At 51.0% G+C, this 21,994-nt stretch overlaps 7 protein-coding genes across 7 annotated transcripts; 4 read left to right on the top strand and 3 right to left on the bottom strand.

Annotated features, from left to right (window-relative positions):
• Window positions 1–665: 665 nt before the first annotated feature.
• On the top strand, window positions 666–2,245 carry PFICI_07169 (uncharacterized protein; the record flags this gene model as incomplete). The annotated part of the gene is made up of 2 exons (XM_007835750.1): window positions 666–750; window positions 831–2,245. 2 exons carry the CDS (start codon window positions 666–668, stop codon window positions 2,243–2,245), a joined length of 1,500 nt encoding a protein of 499 aa, XP_007833941.1.
• A 680-nt stretch (window positions 2,246–2,925) lies between these two features.
• On the top strand, window positions 2,926–4,509 carry PFICI_07168 (uncharacterized protein; the record flags this gene model as incomplete). Its single annotated transcript, XM_007835749.1, has 3 exons — window positions 2,926–3,145; window positions 3,224–3,847; window positions 3,968–4,509. The coding sequence occupies 3 exons, from the start codon at window positions 2,926–2,928 to the stop codon at window positions 4,507–4,509; spliced, it is 1,386 nt and encodes a 461-aa protein (XP_007833940.1).
• Window positions 4,510–4,868: 359 nt separating this feature from the next.
• On the bottom strand, window positions 4,869–6,101 carry PFICI_07167 (uncharacterized protein; the record flags this gene model as incomplete). The annotated part of the gene is made up of 1 exon (XM_007835748.1): window positions 4,869–6,101. One exon carries the CDS (start codon window positions 6,099–6,101, stop codon window positions 4,869–4,871), a length of 1,233 nt encoding a protein of 410 aa, XP_007833939.1.
• A 1,502-nt stretch (window positions 6,102–7,603) lies between these two features.
• PFICI_07166 (uncharacterized protein) lies at window positions 7,604–9,274 on the bottom strand (the record flags this gene model as incomplete). Its single annotated transcript, XM_007835747.1, has 3 exons — window positions 7,604–8,129; window positions 8,192–9,075; window positions 9,137–9,274. 3 exons carry the CDS (start codon window positions 9,272–9,274, stop codon window positions 7,604–7,606), a joined length of 1,548 nt encoding a protein of 515 aa, XP_007833938.1.
• A 1,379-nt stretch (window positions 9,275–10,653) lies between these two features.
• Window positions 10,654–11,206, top strand: PFICI_07165 (RNA-binding protein C23A1.09; the record flags this gene model as incomplete). Its single annotated transcript, XM_007835746.1, has 2 exons — window positions 10,654–10,893; window positions 10,979–11,206. The coding sequence occupies 2 exons, from the start codon at window positions 10,654–10,656 to the stop codon at window positions 11,204–11,206; spliced, it is 468 nt and encodes a 155-aa protein (XP_007833937.1).
• Window positions 11,207–12,301: 1,095 nt separating this feature from the next.
• Window positions 12,302–13,801, top strand: PFICI_07164 (uncharacterized protein; the record flags this gene model as incomplete). The annotated part of the gene is made up of 1 exon (XM_007835745.1): window positions 12,302–13,801. One exon carries the CDS (start codon window positions 12,302–12,304, stop codon window positions 13,799–13,801), a length of 1,500 nt encoding a protein of 499 aa, XP_007833936.1.
• Window positions 13,802–14,147: 346 nt separating this feature from the next.
• Window positions 14,148–17,903, bottom strand: PFICI_07163 (Myosin-1; the record flags this gene model as incomplete). The annotated part of the gene is made up of 3 exons (XM_007835744.1): window positions 14,148–14,500; window positions 14,565–17,841; window positions 17,901–17,903. The coding sequence occupies 3 exons, from the start codon at window positions 17,901–17,903 to the stop codon at window positions 14,148–14,150; spliced, it is 3,633 nt and encodes a 1,210-aa protein (XP_007833935.1).
• Between the last annotated feature and the right edge of the window lie 4,091 nt (window positions 17,904–21,994).

The following is a 21,994-nucleotide window of genomic DNA, read 5'->3' as shown; positions in this document are numbered from 1 at the left end:
AATGCTTCCATACTTGGTTGGCAGTGGTGGTCACTGATCTGTCGTAGGGAGAAGCACAAGGAGGAATTTGAGCTGTTGGAAATCAAACCTCGAATCTTTGCGAAAGATGCCAGAGAGCACCAAGCTACGGCCTTGAGACCCCACGTTGGTAGCAGTCATGTAGCAATCATTGCAAAGCCTACAGTCATTAGCCTGAAAATGTACCAGACAAATGTAAGGTCGCAGTCGCAAATCCACTGTAGTAAACAGGGTGCCAGCTCCCTGAAGTGCTGCTGGACAGGCAACGGTGACTTGTGCTAGTCTTCTTCAGCACTAGCACCAAGAGCTACCCCCGCCGTCCCGCTGCTTGCTGACCCCCCAGCTGCCTTCCGACAAGTCTCACATGGGCGATCGATAAGATGAATATGTGCTTGTGACGTGACGTCTTCACGTTACCCTAGGTCTGGCGACAGCCCATTTACTTCAAGTCCACTTCGACACCGCTAGCGAGACCCTTCAGAAACAAAGCTCGTGGGTCCGATACTCAAAAAGGACTGCAGCTCAGAACATTCTCACCAGCTTCGTCCTCCGCCTCCATTGATCTTTGGCTTGCCCTCGAGTCTGGACATGCTCCCACCCTACCAAACCTTGTGATGCAGCATGGAAGACCGACTGCGGCTTCAACAATGTATTGCCAAAAGTGCCGAAACCCTCTCAAGCTCGACAACTCGTTGTCCGAGTTGAATCCAGCAGCGTACGCTCTGTTAGTAGGTCTGTGCTCCACCTATGATCATTTGCGCCATGCCTGGATATTCTTGACTGTCTCGCTGACTCTTCTCTGTCGGTTACAGGCGCATCCTCGCAACAAGAGCAGAAGTCTCAGCCTGTGCTGCCGCCCCAATATCCGCAACATGAGGAGAGAAGGGGCCTCTACGATAAGATCGCCAGAAATGCGCCTACCGCCATGTTCAGGCGGCAGGGAAATACACAGCGTCCCGAGAATTCCTTCGTCTTCCTCACCGACTCACAACTAGGACCGCCCCGGCTACCTAATCAGAGAGAACAGCCCATTCCGCGACAGCCACGACGTGGGTCCTCCTTGAGCGATGCCGATGGCCATGATGGCAAACCAGCGCAGCTTCACGAAGCCGAGCGCATCAACAAACTCTTCGAAATACTGTCATCTCGATCCGATATAGATCACCCTGTCTGCGTCGAATGCACCGAAATGTTGACTGATGGGCTGCAGAAGAGGCTCGATGGCGCCATCAAAGAACGCAACCTCTATTCTGACTTTCTCAAGCAGCAGCAGGCGGAAATGCCGGCCGAGGAGGAGGTGGCTGCCTCCCAAAAGGCTCTTGAGAAGGCGCAAAAGGACGAGCAGGATGCATTCAATTCCCTTATTGAACTTGAGAAGCAGAGAGAGGCTCTCGACAGTGAAATGGCTGCTCTGGAAGAAGAGTCACGGGAACTAGATGCGCAGGAGGAGCAGTTTTGGCGAGGTCGGAATGCCTTTTCTGCTAAACTATCCGAGTTCCAGAACGAACGGGATAGTATCAACTCTCGGTTCGATCATGATTCTCAGCAACTTGTTAAGCTACAACGGGCAAATGTGTACAATGACACATTCTCCATTCATCACGACGGCCACTTTGCAACAATCAACGGTTTGCGCCTGGGAAGGTTGTCGACCATACCGGTCGATTGGCCCGAGATCAACGCAGCCTGGGGTCAGTCGCTTCTTCTGGTTGTCACCGTCGCCGATAAGCTTGGGTACAAGTTTGAAAATTATGAACCGCTTCCAATGGGTTCAACGTCAAAAATCATCCGCTATGATCATGCCTCACCATCATCAAGCCGATTGGGCTCTCATCGAAGTGGGCCACCACCAGCACCAAAGAAACACGTGCTTGAGCTATTCTCGTCTGGAGATTTGCCTTTGAATCTCCTCTGGCATCGGAAATTTGACACTGCTATGGTCGCTTTTCTTGAGCTGGTCAGACAGCTCGGCTTGTACGTCCAGAACCAGACCAAGGTGACATCGGATAGAGACGGATATACGACGCCGCCTCTTGCGCTGCCTTACAAGATTGAGGGCGACAAGATTGGTGACGATAGGATAGGCCACTACAGCATCAAGCTAGGGATGAACACTGATGAGAGCTGGACGAAGGCTTGCAAGTTTGTATTGACATGCTGCAAATTTTTGATCGCTCACGCTAGCAATGTGAGCCATGCTCAAAACAATGGGCGTTATTCTACTTGATTTCGATAATCTGTTACAGCGAGGCGCTTGGAGTTTAGTAATATAGATGATTATTGTTACAATGGAGATCAATTGCACGAAAACTCGGGTTTTGGCTTTGGCTTATATTTGTAGTCCAATATGCACATCGTCTGCTCAGGCTTTGCTTGGTATAGTCCATGCCCGGAAGCCCGACCCGACAGGCTGGATCCAAGACCGGAGGCAGACACCGACATATCGGCCATGTGCGGCATCGACACCGCATACGGTTCCACTTTCTAGCGTTGGCTATTGCATAGTCAATCCACATTCGAGAGCCATGGGGTAATTTGATGCAGCGCTGAAAGTCTATTGGCTTTAGGCTCGGGTACCATGGGGTAATGAGAATGTCTCCCGGTTACGGCGAACAAAAGTTACCGGCTCACATGGCCGGCGCCGGAGATATACTCACTTATGCGTGTGATATTTTTTCATCTAAAACAAGAACCAATTTTAGCTATCAAGACGAAAGGGCTCACGCCACAGCCAATGAGTACGGCTATATAAATGTGTTAGGGAAGAGCATGACTTGATATGACATGATATCGAAACGAATCCTTATAATTGAGACCTTGCACTTTCACAGAAATATCTTTTGCCTTTTCGACCTTGTACGAAACAGAACAAGGAGAATCTGCTCAAGAAAGACACCAACTATACCAATGGCGAGGCAGTCGATAGAGCTCGACAGAGTCGAATCTCCATCTCAAGTACAAAATGGCCCAAGTGTGACTTCAAGCAACACTTCACAGGCAGACGAAGCTGGACATCTTGGTCTAAACCCTTCACGTCATGACTTTGGATCTCTACCACCCGTCGACGGCGGCAAAGACGCTTGGCTTTTCCTTGCCGCAGGTTTTGTATTTGAGGCGCTTGTCTGGGGTGAGTGCTAACATTTTGCTCCCTGTACGTTGGGGGTTGTTTTTGATGGGTGCTGACAGAATATCTTTTTTCCCCAAGGTTTCCCTTTTGCTTTTGGTGTCTTTCAGGACTATTACACCACGACGCCGCCTTTCGCGGGCAGCCAAAACATTGCCGTCATAGGCACCTGTGCCATGGGCTTGATGTACCTGTTGAGTCCTCTGGTCCTGGGGACCTGCCGCATCTTTGCAAAGTGGGCGCGCTTCATTCCCATTGTGGGCTTGCTCATCATGTGCGTCGCTCTGGTGGCCTCGTCGTATGCCACGACCGTCGGCGGCCTGATTGCAACTCAGGGCATCATGTACGCCATTGGCGGGTCCGTCGCCTACTCGCCCTGCATGCTATTCATCAATGAGTGGTTCGTCGCGCGTCGTGGCCTTGCGTACGGCATCACGTGGGCTGGCAATGGCCTGGCGGGCGTCGTCTTGCCGCTTCTCCTCGAGTTCCTGCTCGACAGGTTTGGCCATCAGACTACGTTGCGCATATGGACCGGTGTCCTGTTTGCAATTTCGGCCCCCCTCGTGTGGTTCATCAAGCCCCGGGTCCCGGTCGGTCCTGGACCTGTCAAAGCGCGACCGTGGGATTTGAGATTTTGGAGTCTCAAGGCATTCCTTATATATCAAGTCTGTAATGTTGTGGAGGCTACAGGGTATTTCTTGCCGAGTAAGTAGTGTTCATGTCTTGTTTCTTGTGCCTCTACTCAACTATGTCATGTCTACCTTGGGGCATCATTCAAACGCAAGTTGTATTGATACAAGCTGGCTAATGATGGGCTCAATATAGCAATTTATCTGCCAAGTTTTGCACGCTCGGCATTGAATGCCGGATCTCTCACATCGGCAACCACGGTCTTGCTCGTCAATGTGGCATCCGTTTTTGGCTCTGTGGCCATGGGCTTCTTGATCGATCGTTTCCATGTGACGACCTGTATTCTCGTCTCAACTCTGGGCAGCTTCATCGGCGTTCTATGTGTCTGGGGCCTCTCCTCGACTCTCGCTACACTGTATGTTTTCTGCGTGCTCTATGGCCTATTTGCCGGAAGCTTCGTCAGTAGTTGGCCCGGCATCATGATGGAAATTACAAAAGTCGGTGGCGACAAGTTTGACCATATTGATCCCACCATGGTCTTCAGCTGGCTGTGTGCGGGCCGAGGCGTGGGTAATGTCGTGAGCGGCCCGCTGAGCGAGGCGCTGTTGAGCAGTGGGAGTGGATGGCAGGCCAATGCCGGATACGGCAGCGGATACGGCGGATTGATTGTGTTCACCGGCGTCACGGCCCTGATGGGTGGTGCCAGCTGGGCTTGGAGGCGTATAGGAGTCCTTTAAATAAAACGTCACGACATGTTGTAGTATTTGCGTTTAGCCTGTTCGATAAATCATGATTTAAAATTGAACGTGTAGTGAATAGAAGCCCTTGTCGTGGTCATATTCCTTTGCCAGCGTGTTGACTTACTCATCAACTATAATGACTTTCAATACAGCTTGGCAGTCCATAAGTGATTTCAAATTAAGCAATGCCTTGCGTTTTCATTAAGTCAAAGAGCGTTAAAAGGCTTTGCTTGATAAACAAGACTAATAGTCTTCTTCTGAAGTTTAGATCGAAATTGAGTAATATGATATTTTTGTTGATGACCAACATCTCAGCTCGTTAGATGGTCCTATATACAAAACCTCATCATTTGCCTTCACCACCCTAGAACCTCGCTGATAGCGGAAGCCAGAACAGCTCCCTCCGCCGCGTGTGTGGCAGCGTTTGGGTGGTAGTCACAGCCAACATCCGATCCCTGGGTAGGCCAGTCCACAAAGTGGGCTGCGGAACCAAGTTGACTGACGGCATCTTTCAGAGCGTTGGTCTGAGTGGTCTTCTGGGCGTCCTCGGCAGTCGGGTACGTATCGCTAAGCATGGGTGAGCTCAGGAGGAAGAATTGTGCATCGGGATAGTGCGCCTGGATCGACTGAACAAAGTCCACCATGGCGGCCGTGTATGCCGAAACGTCAATAGGATCGCGGTTCCCAAGATAGCCAAAGTCGTTGGTACCGAGGTTGATGACGACGGCATCAGGGGCTGTCGCGGCCGGAAAAGTGTAGCTGTTATCAGCGTCCAGTGCTCCGTATCGCGTGTACAGCTCCGGCATCAGCTCCGTCTCGTCTCCGAAATAATTGCGAATGATGCCCTTGCCGCTCCACGCCACGACGCTGTACTCTGCCCCGAGTGTGTTTGCCGCCACGGCTCCGTACGTCAGTGGGTTGTCCTCGACCGCGGCAGTGTTGGTGCACGGGTTCACGCCATCGAGGCCGTAGCCGACACTGATGGAGTCGCCAATGATCTCAATCCGGCGGTCAGGCACATCGTACGTGCCCAGGGTGCCGTCTGTAGTCACCTCTCCAATAAATATGGATCCAAATGAAGCCTCGGAACGCTTGCGCAACTCGACCGTATGACTGCCCGAGGACAATCCACTTGGTGTTGAGATTGAGCTCCCATTAACGTTGGAGATGACCACAGGGTCTCCGCCATCAATGTACAAGTCAACACTGTTCGTTCCAGTCACGCTGGTTAGGGCGATGGAAGCAGAAGTTCCTTCGAAAGTGAATCCGAGCCCACTGCCAGGCCAGCTGAGTTCCCTCGTGGCTGGGTTCACCCTTCCGAGGAACTGAATGTCCGTGGCACCTGTAGCTGCCGCCGTTGTGGTTGTGGCAGACGCTGCACTCGTAGTCGTCACCGTGACTAGAGTTGAAGTTGAAGTTGCCGCTGCAACCTGACATTGACTGTAATATTGATTCAAGGCGATGCATGTGTACCCAGACACACAGGTCGTATCACCGGTATAAGACTCTCCTCCGCATTGGGCCCATGCTGGCTGCTGCGCAACGACCGTGCTGGCGAGCGCAATGCTCGCAAGTAGATATACGCCCATACTGTCGATTATAACTTGACGGCCTGTGTTGGGAACCTCTTGGGTCTTGCCGTGGAAAAACTTGCCAAGTCATGTCAAGCCAAGTTGCTGAAAAGTGCTGTCTATGCTCACTTATAAGTCTCGTTATAGTAACAGGTATCGATTCGCACTGTATATAAGCTCTCGAGTTCTGCCGTCACACAACACGGGCTGCTTTGCCGCGATCCGACGCTTACTATTGGTTCCCATCGCCCGATTGACGGAAGAAATACATGGGGTGCCCACAACTTCATACCCTTTCTGGTTGTGACGGCTATCGACACTCCGCAACCGTTTCCTGTTTGCTCGTTCAAGTCGCGACTCACGCCTAATTGAGGCTCCAAACGCCCCCGGCCCAGGATTCTTTAAATTCGTACCAAGAGCCTCTGAACCTGCATTCTTGCAAATTATCGGGTTGCAACGCCGAAGGGTATACAGTGCGAGCGAGATGATCGGACATGTCAGTGGGTTTAAAGACACATCTTCCAGGCGAAAAGCATTCCGCTTTCACGTCGTGGATCTCTTGGCCATCCCCCGGATCTCATTTTGGGTAGCAGTGCATTCTCTAAAATCGTTGAGATTCGTCTGCATGACTTTTGAAAATTAGCCAAGACTGACCGTGCCCCGGCTCTCTGCACGGTTGCTCTCGACGATATGCCTCTCTGGTAGCCACAGCGTCGATGCAGGTGCCACTTTCAAATCATCATTCTTGACTAGAAGAGAAAACTTTTGGGTGGTCATTGTGCCTCAGAACGACTGAATGATGACAATCTAACAAGTCTACGAATACTCGAGCGACAACTTGTTTGAGCAGAAGTGTAGCCTTCTCACCGCGTGTTCGACGAGAGTAATCATGGAATAGAGGGTTTTGCGGAGCGGCGGCTGGAAAAGTCTACACCAAATCCGTTCAAGTTGCTTTCTTGTTGCACGAATCGGAATATTTATTAACCTATACCCCATGCATAATGCATATATGATCTGCTACACTTTCCCGAATCCATATGTGTCATGGACAGCTACCTCCTGGTTTTTCGTCCTTCTACGTCATAAGTTACATGACTGTGGTTGCGACCTTCATTCCAATAACCCAGCTTTGAATAAAATATCAGCGTGAGATTAATAGCATAAAACAACATCTGACGATTGCACCCCAAGCTAGGTTTCGGCGTAGTAGAGGCCATTTGACCTTCGAAATACAGTCAACACTAATTATATACTTGATTACTTGTATTTCAGGCCCATTGGAAAGTTAATTCCGTCCTTGATAACTGGTATAGACTAGCTAGAGCTAGAAAGAGTCTCATCAATCCTTCAAGTGGTCCTAGAAAATGGCCTTGATTCTTGTCAATGCTCCAATGCTGGGAAACTCGTTTAATTGATCGCCTCTAGGTTTGCTATCGCCGAGATTATTATCCAAGAACATTGCTAAGTCCGGCATTGTTTGGATGACAACAATGTTATGACCGAGTCAAATCCAGCCCCAATCACAAACTCGCTTTGCCTCTTGATTCGAAAGGTAGGGTCAATACAACAATTCCTGCAGCAATGAACAGCGCACCGCTCACGTATACGGGGACCGGAGTCGAGAGATTAGCATACATGGCCACGATTGGCGCCATGATGCCAAAGATGCGATTCGAGGTCGCCGTAAGCGCGTTTCCGGTGCCACGGTCCTTGGTGGGAAAGACCTCGGGCGTGAATGCGTACAGCACGGCATACATGACGTTGCTGGTGAAGTTGAAGGCGCAGTTCCAACCAAGCAATGATTGGGAGCGGGTGGCGGTAGTTGAGCAATACAGAAACACACCTGTAATAGCCGTACTGATTGATAGTGTGCCTTTGCGACCTAGACGAGGCACTTCTACAAGGATGCCACCAATGATTGCTCCCGGAATACCTAGGACGGCAATAATGAGCGAGTTTCGGTAGGTGATGTACGTTGAGCCATCACCAAAGTCGGCTCCGCGTGTCGCTTGAATATAAGGAAGAAAGGCGTTGTAGAGGGGGTATCTGCATTCAATGTCAGTAAGGGTATTGGTCTGAAAACGGGAATACTCTCAAACAAAACTCACCCAAGACCAATGAAAGCCCAAGTAATCATCAAACCGATTGTACTCCAGGCTAGCTTCTTGGTGGCAAAAAGAGGGCGAACATGCTCCAGACTGAGCAGTTGTACCTTACGCTTGATGGCCTCGGATGCCTGCGTCTGATGAACATAACCCTCTGGCTCGCACGCCTTCAAATCCTGGATTGAAAATGAAGTCTCCTTCCCGTTGCGCCTGGCAACTTCCAACACAACCTTTACGGCATCCTCATCGAGGCCCTTTCCCATGAGGTACTTGGGCGATTCATATATTTGGAAAAAGACGAAGCGACACAGAAACATGATGAGGGTGAGCCCACCCATGGCCACCAGAAAATAGCGCCATCCCATGTTCTTCTGTCTTGTACAATCGGTATCTTGTTGCTGGCAAGTCATGTAGCCAAGCAGCGGCCACGCAACCAGCGTCGCAATAACCTGGGCAACGGCCCAATCGACCGAGAGGATGGTCAGAAGGTATTGGTGCGACCCGGGGAGGAACTCGAGAAAAATGGCCGAGTCCACCGGTAGATTCCCACCGACGCCAAAGGACCAGAATGCCGCAAACACGCCAATCGCTGCAAAGTTTGGGGCAGATGCCGCAATCATGCCCCAGAATGCTGCCAAGCCAAGGGTCAGGTTGAATGCCCATCTGCGCCCAAAGATGTCGCAGCCAAAGCCCCAAAAAATGGCACCGGCCAATAGACCAATATTCTGTGCGAGACTCAAGAGAGGCCCCTTTTCTACATGGAACTCGTTAATAACCGGCGTGAGAATGAGTGAAGTGACAATCGGCCACAAGTTATCAGACGCCCAGCCGAATCCGACAACTGCAAAGAGCTGCCATTGGTATCTCCCCATACCAATCTCTTGTATCTAGCAGCGTAATTCAGTCTACTACATAATGACCGTACTGAAGTATACTGAGTCTACTTACTGCTTTATTTAGCACAATGGCCTTTGCCTCGTAGACGGGATCGATCTGGCCCTTGAATACTGTGGCCTCTTCATCGCTACCGACGCCGCTGTGATCTTGTGCATCTTGCCTGACGTCCTTGGTGTCCCTGGTCGACATTTCGATGTTTCTGTCACTCATCATCGAGCCAGCATTCCACGCACGGGGGAGTCTGAGGGCACGCCCGGTTTTTATAAGATAAAGCCGTCCCACCACACCAAGTTGTAAGTCAAATTACGCCGTCAATGGCGTGCTCGCGATGTCGAGGACTATAATTGGTTCAGTCGTGCAGCTAGATGCCGCTGGTCCAAGTCTCCCCCGCAAGCGCTTAGGTTGCCGATCGCCCCAGATCACCCCAGATTCGGCCTCGAATTGGGAAGCTGGTTGCCCCCGTGTTGGTGACACAAGATGCGGGCGATCTGCCGGTGAGGAGTGCACATAAGACAATCACTTGATCAGGTGTTCCCATTAGGATCCAGAGGATTACTATCGACGAAGATGCCTGCTCGGTTGACAATTCGACCTGGAGTTGTACAGAATTGGTTGGCAAAATTTAAGTGCCAGGGCAGCCAAATTTTGGTGACAATTGGGGGTAACTGACACCATTTTTTAAACAAAAGCTGGGCGGCGCCTGGATGTATCTGACATGAGTCTCATGAAATAGACTCGAACAAAACATGGAGTCTATGAAACCTCACTGTCCGAGTCGTGGCGAAGCTTACTTGAAGCTTAAATAAAGAAATTAACAAGAAGCGAATGCAAGTCTTGCATTGCATTGCTCGTACTATTATGTTGACTTAAATATATCATGGAAGATATGCTTCATAATATATGTTGCTTAGATCGAAAGGGCAATTACAAACTCTGAAGTTTATGCAATGTGTTCAAAGGTAAACATGTTGATAAATGTGCCTGCCCGCCTCCCGACCAGGGTCCAGCCATCAGTCAAATACGAACCACAGCGAGTGAGCAATTCTCTTCTTTACGAATTGCTAACGGGGAAGAAAACGTGTAGGTATATTTACTAACGAAGACCGCTGCATTAAAAAAGACGAAGAAAAAAGGACTCAGTCTTCTTTTCATTCCAAGTATTGTCGAGACTTGTACAGAGGTTTTATACTAAAATGCATGTAGTTGTATACATTGTGGGTACGTACCTCTGCAAGTGACCATTGAATACATTGATAATCCATAGCACTGTACGTACCAGCCCAGCCCCGCCCTGCCACAGATGAAAGCGCAGCACTGAACTCGGGAGGTTTCGCCTACCCCACAATCAGCATTCAGGTCGAGGTTTGCCCACCATAAGGCTGCTGCTAATGTACACCCAACGAATAGCCTACCAGCAAGGCTAGCCACTGACGAACTCTCTCTCTCTCCCAGCACAATATCAATTCCTCCAAACCTTCTCTTTGTCGACGCGACACTCGATACTCGAGTCAATTACAATACTCTTAAGCGCCAGCACCTCAGCTCCATCATCTATAATCAAGATCAACATGGCCGACGTCGAAATGGACGTGGACGAGCCTGGCTCCCCCCAGGCCACCCAGGCCAAGGTTGGCGACATGCAGACGCACGCAAAGGCTACCGCCGTACGATCGATCGAGGGCTGGATCATCATGGTCACCAATGTGCACGAGGAAGCTGATGAGGAGGCCCTGCAAGACGTCTTTGCCGACTTTGGCGAGATTAAGAACCTGCACCTCAACCTGGACCGCCGCAGCGGTTACGTCAAGGTAAGTTCAAGAGCGCCCAAATGGCATAAATCTCCAGCGCGCTCCATAGTTCGAGGCCGATGGCTAATCGCGTGATACGCAATAGGGCTATGCTCTCATCGAGTATACCACTCTGGCCGAGGCACGCGCCGCCATCGACGGAGCCCACGAGACCAAGCTCCTCGACCAGACCATTTACGTCGACTTTGCCTTTGTGAGACCGCCACCCGGAAAGAATAACAGAGGCCCGAGACAATCTACCAGAGGCAGAGGTGGACGTAGCAGAAGCAGAAGCCCGGAAGCTGGCGGAAAAGACGACGAGGATGTGCAGTGAACGGTGTTTGGGAGCTTCGACGACAACATCTCTTGAAAGTCCTGAGGCCCTGCTGGTCTGATCGGAACCACAGCCTTGGAAATCATTGCAGCATAAAGGCAGTAAACAAACTGGCGTTAGCCGATATGTCGCCAGAATAAATGACATATCGGCATGTAATCACTGGTCTTCGAGGTAAGCAGAAACCCGGCATAAGTCCATATGATCATCTAGTCTAACCTCGACCCTGTATAGGCCTGATTCTTTTTCATCATTTTGTGCATTTCTAACTGAATGGCCCAACATACATTTGCACTATGAGTGAACATAAAGCTGCTGTTCGTGTAAAAGGCCTTCAACAAGCCGGTCCATTCGTTTGCATTAGCGCTTCCGAATGCAATCTCAGCAGCAGCAGCAGTCCAAGTTGACTCGACATCAATCGCGTATTATAGACCCGGGACTTTGTTAAGAATTTTACGCAGTATCCTGCATAAGCGTGCATTCCACCCTCCACCGAGGACTCTGATTGGTAACTATCCCATGGCATTGATCGAGACTAACATTCCGACTTATTGCCTCACGAAATTTTTTGTGGTGTGTTCAATTGAATGACTTCGAGATTCAAGGTCTGGCATGTAGTGAGGGCTATCTGCAATAACGTTCATCAGCTTTTTTAGTATGGAGTACCTGCCATGGCTTAAGTGTCATGGATATCGATATAAAAGAAATATGGGGCTGTTCTGTCCGTGTGATTGCCATCAATAAGTCAAGCATAACTCGGACAGCGGATCTAAATCACAAAGGAATCATTGAATTAGAAATACAAGCACACATTAGATTCGATATTATGGCTGGGTGTTATCTGGTTTGTGAATGGGCAGCACTCGTATAGGAGGTACAAGTACATTCTGTACCGACAAGTTGAGTGGGGCCATATGAATCACTGCTGGCCGTCGCGTGCGCCGCGTTCCTTCCAGAGCTGACTGACCTCGTATCCTGCCGTTATTAAGCCAAATTCATCACAGAGTCTCGACTCTGATGATTGTTGTTTTTCTTTTCTAAATTCCTTCCTCTGTTCTCTTCTCATCCTATGTAGCTCATGGATCGGTAACACCCATGGCATTCTTAGTCGGCGCATCTGCGCCATTGGCTGTGCAGAAGCTCGCCATCCCCTTCGTCTGCCTCCTAATCGCCTTCCTGGGCTACGGCTCGCAGCTCCTCTTTGCACTCTCGCCCGACCTCGACCCCGGCCCGCCGACACAGTTCCAAAAATGGGTTTTCAATGCTCTGCTGTTGTGTCTCTGGTGGACATACTATCAGGCATGTACTGTGGATCCCGGACGATACACATTTCCTCCTCCGGAAAAGAGTCTTGGGAAAGAGGCCAACGCTCCAGCCGCGGGAGAAGGAGAAGAGGACTCGTCGAAACAACTGGGACAAAAGGGCCATCGCCAAAAGAGATGGTGCAAAAAGTGCCGCCGGCCTAAACCGCCCCGGGCGCACCACTGCAAGACGTGCGCGCGCTGCGTCCCGCGGATGGACCACCACTGCCCTTGGACGTCCAACTGCGTGGGCCTACAGACGTTTCCGCACTTTGTGCGCTTCCTCGTCTACACAAACGTCTCGCTGTGGTACCTGGCCTCGCTGCTCTGGGCCCGCTTCGCCGCCCTCTGGTCGAACCGCCTGCTGCCCGCCTACCTGGGGCCGACGACGACGCAGCTCGCCTGGCTGACCATTTTCACCTTTGTCTGCGCGGGCACCAGTCTCGCCCTCGGCATCCTCCTCCTCACGACGCTCAAGGGCTGGCTGTTCAACACCACCATGATTGAGGGCTGGGAGATTGAGAGGCACGAGGCCGTCCTGGAGCGGCGCGCTGGCGGTGGCAGCTACGGCAACGATGGCGACGAGTCCTTTTGGCCCGACGCCCGGGCCCGACCTGACGGCGGCGGCGGCGGCGACAGCTTTGTCGACGCCGTCGAGTTCCCCTACGATATTGGTCTCTGGGCCAACCTCTGCGCGGGCATGGGCACAAGCAACCTTCTGCTCTGGTTCCTGCCCTTTGCGGGCCACCCCCGCGTCGCCGGCAACCGCGACGGCAAGATGCAGGGCACGGGCTGGGAGTACGAGGAAAACGGGCTCAATGACGCCGAGGACATGTGGCCCCCGGCGGACCCGGCCAAGACGCGGCACGCCAAGGTTTGGACTCGGCAGCGGAGGCAGGATATGCAGGAGGAGCGCGAGAGGTTTGAGAACGAGGAGCGCTGGGCCCGGCCCGAGGATCAGAGGGAGGCATTCAGGCAGAGACAACATCGCGACCTGCAGAGGTGGGAGGGCAAGATCCTCGGAGAGCTCGAGGAGGTCAATGACGACGAGGGCTACGATTTTGTGGACGAGGCCTACGCCCCTAGAGGTGGCATCATTGTTGACGAGGGCAAACAAGGCTGGGTCAATGCCGATGGGGAGCATCTGGGCGATTTTGGTGTCGACGAGGATGCCGAATTTGACGAGCCCGGCGACGCAGATCTTGTCCCTGGCGATGAAGACGATGATATTCCTCTTGGCGAACTGATTCGACGTCGTAAAGTCAAGACACGAGATGAAGACGATAATAGGTAGCCTGAAGACTTGATAGAGTAAAAGGAAAAAAACTGCTTCAACAATGCTGCTAAATAATATTTGTCTATTCTGCTACTTCTACGAACCGGCAATTTGAATGCAATTGCAAGAAGCGCAATCCAAATTCAGAGCCCATCTGTCGCTATAATTGCATAAATCATGCAACAAGCAACCGAAACTCCAGTGAAGGCTAAAAATTGGCCACACTTCCGTCCCAAATCCACTTTTGGGGCATGGCCGCGCTCTCGGTCTTTCATCGAGAGCCTTCTAGGAGGACAGAAAGAAAGAAAAAATAGGAAGGTATCGATATGACCTAGATCCAGGACTAGAGCTGTTCCTCCATCATCTACCAGTCGTCATCATCCTCCTTGCTTTGCATAGCAGTCTGCCGAGCCTTCAGAGCGTTTGCTAGGGCACCGGCCAATGGAGCTTGTGGCGTCGGAGTGCTGCTTCGACTACTGTCGGATCCATTGGCAATACCAGAGTCCCGTGATTGCAAGGCAGCCGGCTTTTTGTTCGCAACTGGGCGTTTCGCCGGAGGTTGCGGCGGTGTGGGTTTGCTCCGTGCCGCCCCGCCATTTGCTGCCGGAGGTGGAGGTGGAGCGCGCGGTGCAGGGGCCGGCGCCGGCGCCTTGATTTCCTCAACGTACGCAGCCGGAACCCATGCTTGACCTTGGGCATTCTTGGCCAACCACCAGCCTGTTCGTTGGTTAGCATGGCTATAAAGATGCAGATGTCATGATGAGCAAGCATATACACATACCATTTTGTTCTCTTTGCACAATCTCAACGATATCACCAGCCTTGACGCTGAGTTCGTTTTCCCTTTGGCCTGCAAAATCGTAGAGCACCTTGGCTTGTGGCTTGGAAGCTTTGGCTGGCGGTGCAGCTGGAGGCGGAGGGGGCGGCACTCGCGCTGCAGAGGAGGTGGACCCCTGGTTTCGTGTGTGGCTTGGGAGAACTGTTGTTGCAGGAGTTGGGACGGGACGAGGCGTTTGTGCTTGCAAGGAAGCCGGACCGCGCTTCGCGTTGGAGCCCGCAGGCCGGTTGTTGGTAATACGTGATGGTCGCCCACCTGGTCCACCAGGCTTGATAAGCTTACCACGGGTGATTGGCCGTGGCGGTACAGGTTTGCCCTTGGGCGTAGGCTTCGAAGTCGAAGATGGTGGCTCTCCGGGTTGAGTATGGACAGCACCACTCTTGTAAAAGTCGAGTGCCGTGGGTGCGTCTTTCGCAACTTTGATAAGTTGCATCTTTCTAGGCTTCTTGGCATACTCAATGGCATCGCCAATCTTAAGCTGGAAGCCACCAGGCATGCCGCGCTGCATCTGGGTGAAGAGTTCTGTCTTCAAAACACAGTTCAGAAGAGGGTCGGCTTCTTGCGGAGAGCCAACACCCAAGGAGAACCAGTCGTCCCGGCAAGTCGAAGTGCTGATGAACTTGATCGCTCCGAGAGGAACAGCGCGTTCTACCGAAATTTGGACTTGGTTGTTGGCGAGCACTTGAGCAATGATGTAGAACTTGCTGTTGGTAACAATGAAGATGCGAGGACTCGGTTTACTCGACCGACCGAATTTGGACTCGAGGACCTCACCACGGCACGAAAAGAGAGCCTTTTCATTGCTAGATATTTGTACCGCATTGCGAATGTGCGAGCCAGGTCCGCTGGAAGCATTGACACCCAGATAGTCGCCCAGGAAGCGCCTGGAGCCAAGCAAACTCATTCTTCGCCGCTCCTTGCGACCTTGCAGCACTTTGTGGCCTTGGTCACGTAGCTGGAGATACTCGGCGCCCGTCCGCTTCTTGCGGAAGAAACGTTGAATACGAGTTGCCGACTCTGCACGATACGCCAAGTACGCTCTCCACATCCTCTGGATACGCGTGGCCATGTTGTGCCAGTATCTATCACGCATGGTCTCGAGCGCAAATAGTGTTTCAGGAGATTTGATGAAGGCCTTTGTGACACCAAGCTGCCATTCTTCCTTGGGAATACTCGTGTCCTTCAGAATCTGCTTGACAGCTTGTTCTTCGGTACCATTCCACGTGTATTCGCCGGCATAAGACGTCTCCGGGGATAGCAAGAAGAATCGTTCCACAAACTTCTCAAAGGACTGACGGTAAGCAAAACCAGCTCGTCGGATTCTCACGTTTTCTTGCAAACCAAGATATTTGATCTGGTGAAGTACATTTGGCACATTGTACTCGGTAGGAGACTTGTTCTCGTTAGGCTTGATGGTTCGAATGTAGGAAGGCTGGCACTTCATCAGAGTGTCGACCAACGCATTTGCAGAAGTCTTGATGCGATCTCCGGCAGTGGGCGGTTGCTTCCTGTTGTCTTGGTCGACTTGTGCTGGGAAGAGGGTGTGAACAAATCGGTTCTGGCTTTGGCGGAACAAGGCCTGGACTCCCTTGAGGAGCTGGTCCTTGTTCTTATCCGTGATGCCTTCCACAGTGTAGCTCACATCACCAGCATAGTGCTTGATGATGAAGCTCCCCTGCCGTGGGGTGAGATGCTGGTGGTTCATGCCACTGATGCTCTGCATGAACGTCCTGTCACATGCGCTGGGGTCTGCGTGGGCCGTCTTGGTCGCATCCTTGAGTGCAGAAAAGATACCAACAGGCCGGACCTGCTCGATCAAATCGCACACAACCTTGTTGTCAAAGTATTTGATTGGTGTCCATTGAATCTGCTCGCGTGCGTACTCTTCTTGCTCTGCCTTCAAGGTCAGCTGGATGAAAATCTGCTGCAGCTTCTCGTTGACGTAATTGATGCAAAGCTGCTCGAAACTGTTCTTCTCGAAAATCTCGAAACCATAGATATCAAGGATACCGATGTTGTTGGGCGTGGCTTGCTTCGCTTTCAAGGATTGGTTGATCCTCTGTACAATCCAATCGAATAAGTTGTTATAGATGGCCATAGCCAAGGCATCTCTCGTTGCGTTGGCCTGTGCTGGGTTGGCTGGTGATTCAATAACTTCACCACTCCTGGGCGTAAGAACACGAATCGTGATAGCCTTGACTACCTGTTCCGGTGTCGCCTCTAGAAGATAGGCCAGGAAATCAACGACAGACTGATCAGCCACCTGGGCGAAACTGTCATCACCTTCGATGAAGGTAATGTTTCCTGTCCAGAGAATTGCCGCCAGCATGCGGAACACCTCGTCTTGTTCGGCCTGCGTAAGGCCAATGATTTTCATAGCTTCCAGAGTATCGCGGAACTCTGCCAAATCATCGATTCCGTCCACATCGAAACACTTGGACCGACTGAGGTATGCATATGTCTGAGGCTGCTGGATACCGAATGAGGTCCTATAACTTTCCGATGCGCCCTTGGCAAATTGGTAGAAGATGTGAAAGTTGCGCTCGTTGGTGATTTGACCGACGACTCTCGATTTTTCCAAGAGATAATTCGTAATATCCGCTCCGACCGGCTCGCCATTGGTGTTGAAGTGGATCTGGAGGTATTTACCAAATCGCGACGAGTTGTTATTCCTCAACGTCTTGGCGTTACCAAACGATTCTAGCAAGGGGTTGGTCGCCAGCACCATGTCCTTGATGTGTTGAATCTCGGCGTCTCCTCCTCCGGACACGTTGGCAATGTATTGCATGATGCGCTTTGCAGCTTCGGTCTTGCCTGCTCCCGACTCGCCCGAGATGATCACACACTGGTTCTCCTTGTATGCCTTCATATTATAGTAGGAGGACTCGGCAATGGCAAAGACGTGCGGAGGCATCTCGAGACGGTTCTTGCCCTTGTACGACTCCAGGACCTGGTCGGTATATATGCCTAGGTCCCTAAAGGGGTTGACTGAGACCAAGACATGGCCGATATATGTGTAGATCTCCTTGCCTTCGAATCGCTTCTTAAGGTTTTCGTTGATGGCTTCGTTTGAGACTTTGCTCAGGAGGGTCAGATCGGATACACCGATTTCCTTCTTCTTTGAGGTTTCGAATGTGGCCTTCTTGGGCTTTGCGCCGCCGCCGGATTGCGCGCCGCCAGCAGCCTGGCCGGCATCCTTCTTGGGTCTCCTGCTGATACCCTGCGGTTAGTAGTAGCGATTAGCAGCCTTTCGAATGTTATACAAGTTCTACTGCTCACCATCTCCGGTACGATCTAGCAGCAAGTTGGATTGCCAGTTCCAAAAGACGGGGCGGCTTGTATGGTTGAGATGCGTGCGCACTACGATGGTGGGGTTCAGCGTTGGTCGTAATGCCAAGCGAGGGACGGACTGGAAGCAGGAAGGAAAGGTGTAAGAAAGGTCACTGCCAGCAAGTGAAGCAGTTGGTTGTAATTTGTTGTGATCAACGAGGTCGCCACGAAAAATCCCGCCCGCTGGTCAGTTCTTTCGTTATAGGGTTGCCTGCGCCCAAATGTGTGTCGAGTTTGGTGTCGCTTCCAAGTAGCGCATTGAGTAATGTAATGAATGCCCAGGTGTAAGGCGCAAGGTACGGTACCTGACGGACCAACTCACTCACCCCCAAGGTAATTGTACCAATCGAGGCTGTGCCAGTCTGGTGCCACACTGATGTCAGGGAGCGAGCGCCGACCACGCTAAAGGTGGCGGTCTTGGCGGCTGCTCACTGCTGCGGACAGTCGAACCGGCGTTTCGCCGATTGGGAGACTGATTCACTTGCGCCCAATGACGCGCGGTCCAAGGTCAATTCGTCTTCTATTCACTCAGCCACCTCGAATACTGACTGTGATGCTGTGGCAGACATGTTTCTTCATTCTTCATTCGTAACTCTCACACTGGAACTCACAAGTATGATTCTTACTGAAAATCTCCATGTTTCATTAGTGACATCTCTCTGCCTCTTCCTACGATGAAATTACTGAGCCCACCATTGCCCAACGTGGATAGGGGGTGGGCCTCACTCTCGCTCCTCAAATATCTCAAAGATTAGGCTGTAATGAAGCAATGAAGCAGGATTAACGTACGTGTGCTCCGGCGGTATCACCAGCAATACAAATGAGCGGATGCCCCGGGTGCATTCAGATCGGAATCATTTTAGAGGATGTGGCCAAGCACAACGCTTACTAAGATTGGAGCGGTTGATTCTATGACTGTCACTCCAGCTATGATGTGTCCAGCAAGCACATTACGCAGGCCAGCGCCTCAGCTTATTAGACATGCACAAATATCTTTGTTTACATATATGCGGATTGCTGAGCCTCGTAGAAATGGCGGGGCGAGCTTACGGCAGGATGCAAACACGAATTGGCCCCGATCATCGTTCTACGTACACGAAATGGTATGGTCATCATGAAGAAGAAAAGACTCTGCTGCACCCGGATGTCAAGGCCGGCAATGAACCATGTCGTCGTCGATATGATCGAACGAAACCACATTGCAACGGACGTGTTCATGTAGTCTGGCGCACCGCAGCTTTTGAGCTAAAATGAGATAAGCCCATAACTTGTTGTCGGGAACGATTGACCAAATATATGTCTTGCCTCTGTATGGGTAACCGACACATGCCTAGAAATCATAATGCTGGGGCAATATTAACCCGGCAGGAGATGTATAATATTACTGTAGTAAACAGTGACCGGAAAGGCAATTCACAGTGACTGAGAAAGCCTGGCTGAATGCAAATTGCAATGCTGTATGTTACTACCAGGCAGCAGGTTGAATAGTCACCCCGTCCTTGTAGTTCATGTGACATGGCCTATTGATTGAATGGCATTAGAGTGCATTCAAAGGGGTCTCCGTGAGATGTTTCCTCTCTAGGCGAGTCTCAACTTCCCAAGATTTGACGGCTATGGCTTGTAACCGCGAGTATCTCCTGAAGCGGCTCGGCTGATGTCTATAGAGATAGATTACGACGGGCAATATATCGTAGTCTCAGGCAAAGTTGGAATTTATGTGACTAGAGATTTGCGTTTGCGAGCGCTTCAAAACTCGGAAAGAGCTGCGAAATTGAACGCAACTTGGGATAAGGAAAAGGGAATCAAGAAATTCAGAAAATCCATAATCAAGAATAGAGCACTGGGGAAAAAGCTTAGCTTGAAACCTTAAATCCATTTCTGGCCAATTTAGACCGTTTACGGCTATAAGTGGGCTGCAGTATAAAAGGAGGGCAATTGGTCCGTGTTCCATGATGTTGCAGTCTCAGATTTGTATCAAGATTTATGCACTGGCGATCCCTCAGCTTGCAAGCGAGAGGGTTCAAAAAAGTTTCACGTAACGCCAATGGCCAGCCTCTGTGCCTAGTTTTGAACCTGGCTTTCCGTGGCCACGAAGAGAATCTTTGCCGTAATCGTTGCTGCTGCAGCTCAACTGAAGCTGTGCCGTGATGGAGGCTTTCGTTTGTGGTGGATATTTCTGACAGTCCCCGCACGCACCCTTATGGCTCCGGGCTCATATGCCTGCCTGCGAGACGTCTGAACTTACCTTTGCGTTTGACACGACAAGATCCCGCGAGATTGGCATGTTTGACGACGGGTAAGATCCTCCTCTGGCGGCCAAAGTCCACGCCGAGCGCGTCGAAAAATGCGAGTTCGAGGTAACTGAGCCATGTATATGCGCGTTTTCGCAAGTGCAATACACACTGTGTAAGTCGACTCACGCCCCTCGAGGGCGTCTCTCAAGGGGTGTGTGTCCAAGTTGAGGGGCTCTGGTACATGACAACATCTCATGCAAGAAAAGACCTCATGAGAGAGTTCAGTTGAGATTCTTTGCAACGCAGAAGATGGAGGGAGGACGCAAAGTTCTTATAGATAGTCTATTCCATCGCCAAGCCTCTGATAATCTAGAGAAATTAAGGTTGGCATTAGAGTTAAGAGGTATACAGATGTTATTGTCGAATGACAACGACGAAAATCCGCAACCTGCAGAAAAATGGCCTGATCAGAGCGAAAAGGTCGTACGATTTTTCTTGTTCTCAAACCTCGAATGATGTCGCCTGTTCCCAAGGACCTTGGCCTTCCCCCGACGCACTCGGCATACTCGGATCTCCCCCCGACATGGGTCCTAAACACGTCGGAACATCATTGTCAACCATGAAATGTCAGTCGGTCATATTCTTATAGAGTTGGCCCTAGAACACATATATGTCCTAGGAATTTGTACGAAATGTCATCTGAAGGCGGACAGGGACAGATTTGAGTGCTCTAGATAGATGCGCCGAACTTTCGACCAACCAGTCTAGACAAACACCACTCAGCAATTGTTCCCGCCTGGATATTATTTGGTGAACTTAGATGATACCCAGGCAAAAGTCTCCAGCTAATGTTAAAATGTCTACTTGAGTACTTTCTTCAGAGTACAGACAGCGGCAGTGGGCAGTGGACGATCAAAACCATGGAGAGGGTTGCAGATGCAGGGTGGATGTGAATCATTCTTTCACTCGGCCAAACAGATTTTGAACATTACGAGCATTATCTCAATGGATGCGAGAAACGCAAACAGGTGAGCACTGGTTCTCAAAGAGTGCAACACTGGAATTAAATTATAGAATCTGGCAATTGGGTCATTTTTGCACGTGTCAGTGTGACAGTGTACCTGACAAGATGCTGGGGGTGGTGTAACTGGCTAGATCACACTGGGACTCTATCGAGACTAGTTCAGTTATATTTCTGTCTTGCAGACAGAAGCTTATCTTGACCACCTTTCCATATGAGTAGGGCAGGGTCTTTATCAAGGTATATTCTACAGATATGTAAAGGTGTGCTGCCACCTGGGCATCAATGGACTGCATCTCGAGTAATCTGTACATGCTGTGTGTACCTGGATAATGCACTCATTAGATTTACAGCACTAGCAGTGCAACTCTAGTTCTCCAGCGGGAAACAGATTCTCCACCCCGCCCACACCATGTGTCCGCCCGTGTTGCAGGGGTGGGAAATCTGCGAAAAGACAGCCCCGTGATTGGTCGACTCTGGTGCTCCACCGACCTACTGCAGCGAATCCGTGACGGCCAGCAGCCGCCGGGAACGTTGTGCCCCAGAATGGTCACGTCCTAGCGAGACCCTAAAATAATTCATCGCCCGCCATCATGTTATACCATCACCTATCAAATCGCAGTTCCCAGCCATGGTGACAGGCGCCCAGTTATGTTTTTACCGCCGAGTTCAACATGGCTTGCGTCTACCCACATAATAATAAAACCGTGTCGCAACCCGACTCTCTGGTTCAGTCCCAGAGTTTTTGAATCTTTTTGGCATTTCCCTTTGCCCTTTCCGGCTCAATC

The sequence above is a fragment of the Pestalotiopsis fici genome, assembly GCF_000516985.1.
Source record: "Pestalotiopsis fici W106-1 unplaced genomic scaffold PFICI_Scf_4, whole genome shotgun sequence".
Lineage (NCBI taxonomy): Eukaryota > Fungi > Ascomycota > Sordariomycetes > Amphisphaeriales > Sporocadaceae > Pestalotiopsis > Pestalotiopsis fici.
Note: the sequence above shows the minus strand (reverse complement) of the source record. Positions and strands in the feature narration are given on the sequence as shown.